Raw genomic sequence first — 4,558 nt, 5'->3', positions numbered from 1 at the left:
ATACAAAGCTAATCAACCAATGCCTCACTGACAGTTTCTTTCAGCAAGGAAATACAGGACAGTAGAGCACCTGTGAGTGTGTTATGTTTATTAAGGATAGTAGTTTTTTTTTTTCTTGAAACTATATGCATGTGTACTGAGTTACAACATAAATTATATTTCTTGTCATTTGTAAAAAAAAAAAAAACAAGGTGAAAGAAGATGTATAAAGGAGAGGCACACCAGAGCCTAAGGCCTACCTTGTGTGTACTCTTCTTGAGCTGTGGGATTTCCCAAAGGGCATGAGGACCCGACCATTTTGTGACGGGTCTTCCCTGTAAACCCAAATTCTCAAGGCAGTAGTATCTCTGTTCAACGTGTGCCAATAAGGCTGGTGCCACAATAATTATTTCCAGTCCAAAAGCTGCAGAGTTCCACCAACTTATATTTCCAGTTGACCTAGCCAGACTTCAACCCAAGACATTCTTCACCTTGGTCAGAGAGTGCTATACAGTACACCCTGAGGAAAGCACCGGGCCTGGCCATCACCCCTCCCATGCAGATTGATGGGGCATCAAAGTGGGACCTCCACAGTATCAAGGCCTCAGAGGAGGCTTGGGATCTCTCTCAACTCAGCATCCCCTTCCTGGAAACCTTGGGCCCTTGCCTGTTCTACTTCCTCCAGTGGCAGCTCTCTTCTTGAATACATTTGATGTTTCCCAACAGCTGGGCAGCCAGTCAACTGGTCTACAACTTCTGTGGCCATCCTTTCTCTCCTTTCCAGCTTTTCTCAGTACTTCTCCTCCACACTCCTCTCTTCTGAAAGCTCTGCTACTTTCCTTCAAGAACTCTGGGGTTTGCAGTGGGCATATTGTGGCTCTCCAAAATACAACACAGGAATTTCAAGAGCATTTTTAGTGATTGTATAGGGAACATATAGCAAAGCACCTTCAAAGCCCAGCCAATGAAATAAGCCATTGTTCCCATCCACTTGCATCAGTATGTGGGCACACACACAGGATGCTTCTGCCCAAACACCTAAACTGGGCCCCTCGGTTTTGCACAGACAAGCACTGAGAAAGGGCACTATTTCTCTTTTGAGATTACACGGCAACAACTATGGATCTCCACATTTCCGTACCAGCACAGGAGGCCTGTGGCTTCAGAGATTAAGAGCACCTGTGACAGGACAGGAAAGACAGCCACTGAACTGCTCATGAAGACACAGGCAGCAGTATGTTGGGATTTCTAACGTACAGAGAAGCACTAGAAATACCCAGATATCTCAGAAGAGAAATGCACAGGGAACACCCATGGCAGCAGTCAGGCTAGAATAGGATTCCTGGTTTGAGGCGATGATGATTATATGCACTAAACTACACAAAGCCACTTTACCTGCTGACAAACATTTCACACAGGAAATGCTAACTTATATCCATTGCATGTTTAATGTGGGCCAGATAACAATCTCAGCATGTAACAAGTAGTATCACATTAATATCACTGTTCTTATCTCCATCTTGTAGGTGACAAAAATGACACACAAATGACTAAGCAGTTGTAGAACTGACAAATGGCATAGTCAGAAGTTATAGCAAGAATGAACCCTGGTGGTCTGGCTCCAGAGCTCATAACCCTAGCCACACCCCTGGAGCTGCCTCCCAGGCTAAAATGATGAGTCATTCCTTTTACTGATACTAGAATTAGCATCTCCTGACTCAACTGCCCTTCTTTTCTGGCCTCCTCCCAGACAGGGTGGTCTAGGGGCTCATGCTGGAGGGCAACACAAGCTGCAGTGCTACCCCTGGCCTCTTGTCTTGCCCTCTGCTGCCCAGGTGCTCCAGACCTGGTGATGAATGCCCAGCTGGTACAGGAGACGGCCTACCTGGAGGACCGCCCCCTCAGCTTACTGTACTGCGCCCATGAAGAGAAGTGCCTTTCTCAGTCTGCTGACCACATGGACTGGCCCTATGGACACCGGCGCCTACTGCGCTTCTCCTCACAGATCTACAACTTGGGCCGGGCTGACTTTCGTCCCAAGACTGGACGCCACAGCTGGATTTGGCACCAGTGCCACAGGTTAGTGCCTGCCTGTGCCTTGGCTCCAGAGGGTGAGGAACAAAAAGCCTGATCCATAGACCAGTCTGGTCCTCCCTGGCCTTCAGCAAACTTTCCTGGGAGAGGTGCACATGCTTGATGAATCTCCCACCTTTACTCTCAGGGCAGTAGGAGTCCCAGTAGCATTGCCCTGTCCTCTCCGTCTCTCTCACCTTCCTTGGACATAACTGTGGACAGTGCTCACGGGGCATTTCTCAAAGAGATGCCCCACAGAGGAGTTATGCCCAGCAGTTGCTCTCTGCTAGAAAGGTGTTACTTCCCCCCCGCAATACTGGCAATTGAACCCAGGGCCTTTGCACTGAGCTATATCCCTAATTCTTTGAGATAGAGTCTCACACAAGTTGCTAAATTACCCAGGCTGATTTAGAACGTATGATCCTCCTGCCTCAGCCCCTTGAGTGCTGGGATTATAGGTGTATACTACCATACCCAGTTTAAGCCTTGTTAAAGCCAGGTAAACTTGGGACTCCTACAAACCTGGAGGCCCAAAATAGGATGCTGGCTCTGCAGAAAAAGCTTGCTGGTTCTTATAGCAGCAAGGAAAAGCGTCCAAAGAATAGCATGAGCAGACTGCTACTAAAAATGAGACAATGAGCATTCTTTCCTATCAGGAGCCGCCAGACCAGGAGAGACAATGCTTCTGACAAACACAGAATGGGAAATTTTTTTATTTATTTTTTCAGGACATAGCCATGGGTGGGGAAAGCCGAGAGGAATGGGCAATGACTTTGGGATTTGGCCTTGCCTGAGATAATAAGCACTTTTCCCTGTAGGATGAACAGAGTTGTCATTACAGCCGTATTGGAAACTATGGTAGCAATTTGGTCCCAGGCTGACAGGAGTCAGAGTCAGCTCCCTCCCCAGAACCTCTGCTCATAGGCAGGTCTCAGGGCCAGGTGCTCCTCAGGCCCTGCAGCCCTGAAAGGCACTAGGGCAGGAATTTTACCTCTCCCCACCTGGGCTGAGACCCTAGGTGACAGGGATAGCCATGCCTTGAGGCCTGGCAGGGGTGCCAGCAAAGTAGACTGTGGGTCACACTAATCTTGGGTTTGGAAGAGAGAAGGGCACTGCCCTAGTATTATAACTTTCCTTTCTGGGTAATGATGGGGCCTAGTCCCTCAGTCTTCCTCGCCAACTCCTCCAGAGAAGACCCTCTCTTAATGCTGTGAGGCTGACAGCTCCACCTTTTTCTGCAGGCACTACCACAGTATCGAGGTCTTCACCCACTATGATCTGCTCACACTGAATGGCTCCAAGGTGGCTGAGGGGCACAAGGCCAGCTTCTGTCTAGAAGACACAAATTGTCCCACAGGTACATGGTTTCCTAACAGCATCTATCTATCCCCTTGTTATATTCCTCTGTCCTTTGGGAATGGGGATCTCTTCTGCCTTGCTCAATAGCCCAGGCACCTGGGGACTGACAAGGCAACAGCACTCATAACAACTCAAAAAGATCAATTTATTACCTTCTGAAATCTTGGGTGATAGGGCTCTATTTCCTCTGAATTCCCAATACACTTTGTCCTGCTTTTAAAAGTTTAACAATCTCTATCTTGGGTAATGGCTGCAGTACACTAAGCTCTCTGAGGGCAGGGATTGTCCATTTCCTACATGCCTACCCCCACTGTCCATCCCTAAGGAAAGGCATGGTGCACACGATCTCTAGAGGGCTGGGTGGACAGATGAGTAGACAAATTAGCACATTAGGGCTACAATCTCCCAACCACATTTTAGGCCAACAAGGACTTTCAATACCCTGAAGTAATCATGTCCTTGTCACAGATGTGCTTTGCTATAGTGCAGGATTGCAGTCCAGTTCTGATACTTAGGCAAGTCACATAACCTCAGGTTCTGAATCTGAACTCGGTATAACTGCACTGACTGATCAGTAAACACTGGCTTGAGGATAAACGATTATGCGAAAGCCTTAGCACAGTGCTTGGTCACAAGTACCTGCTTGGTGTCTCAGTAACCATGTGCCCTTCCTTATAGGACTGCAACGGCGGTATGCGTGTGCCAACTTTGGGGAACAGGGAGTGACTGTAGGCTGCTGGGACACCTACCGGCATGACATTGACTGCCAGTGGGTGGATATCACAGATGTGGGCCCAGGGGACTATATCTTCCAGGTAAGATGAAGGCAAAGAGTTTTCCATGCAGCCTCCAACAGGTCTATCGCTTTGAAGGAGCTGTGCCATGGTGAAAGGATACTTACAGAGATCTCAAGGCCCTGGGTTTGAGTCCTGATTCAGTGGACATGGGCAATTTATCTCCATCTGTAGAATACAGACATAAATGGCTACCTTATGGGTGACTATAAAGATCAATGAAGCAAATAGAAAAAAACACACTGTAAAATACTATATGAGGGGCTGGGGATTTAGCTCAGCGGCAAAGTGCCTGCCTGGCAAGCACAAGGTCGTGAGTTCGGTTCCCGGGTACCGGAGAAAAACCAAAAAAA

The 4,558-nt window shown here is 48.0% G+C and overlaps 1 protein-coding gene across 1 annotated transcript in view; it reads left to right on the top strand.

The window, feature by feature from the left end:
- Positions 1-4,558, top strand: part of Loxl4 (lysyl oxidase-like 4) — a gene marked incomplete in the record, with an annotated part of 30,722 nt that overhangs the window by 13,633 nt on the left and 12,531 nt on the right. The window contains 3 exon segments of the mRNA XM_013506211.1: positions 1,815-2,058; positions 3,294-3,409; positions 4,090-4,228. Coding sequence (XP_013361665.1) covers positions 1,815-2,058; positions 3,294-3,409; positions 4,090-4,228 — 499 coding nt within the window.

Source organism: Chinchilla lanigera, unplaced genomic scaffold (assembly GCF_000276665.1).
Source record: "Chinchilla lanigera isolate Chin_1 unplaced genomic scaffold, ChiLan1.0 scaffold00106, whole genome shotgun sequence".
Taxonomy (NCBI): Eukaryota; Metazoa; Chordata; class Mammalia; order Rodentia; family Chinchillidae; genus Chinchilla; species Chinchilla lanigera.
The sequence above is the reverse complement of the archived record's forward strand: the minus strand, read 5'-3'. Positions and strand labels throughout refer to the sequence as shown.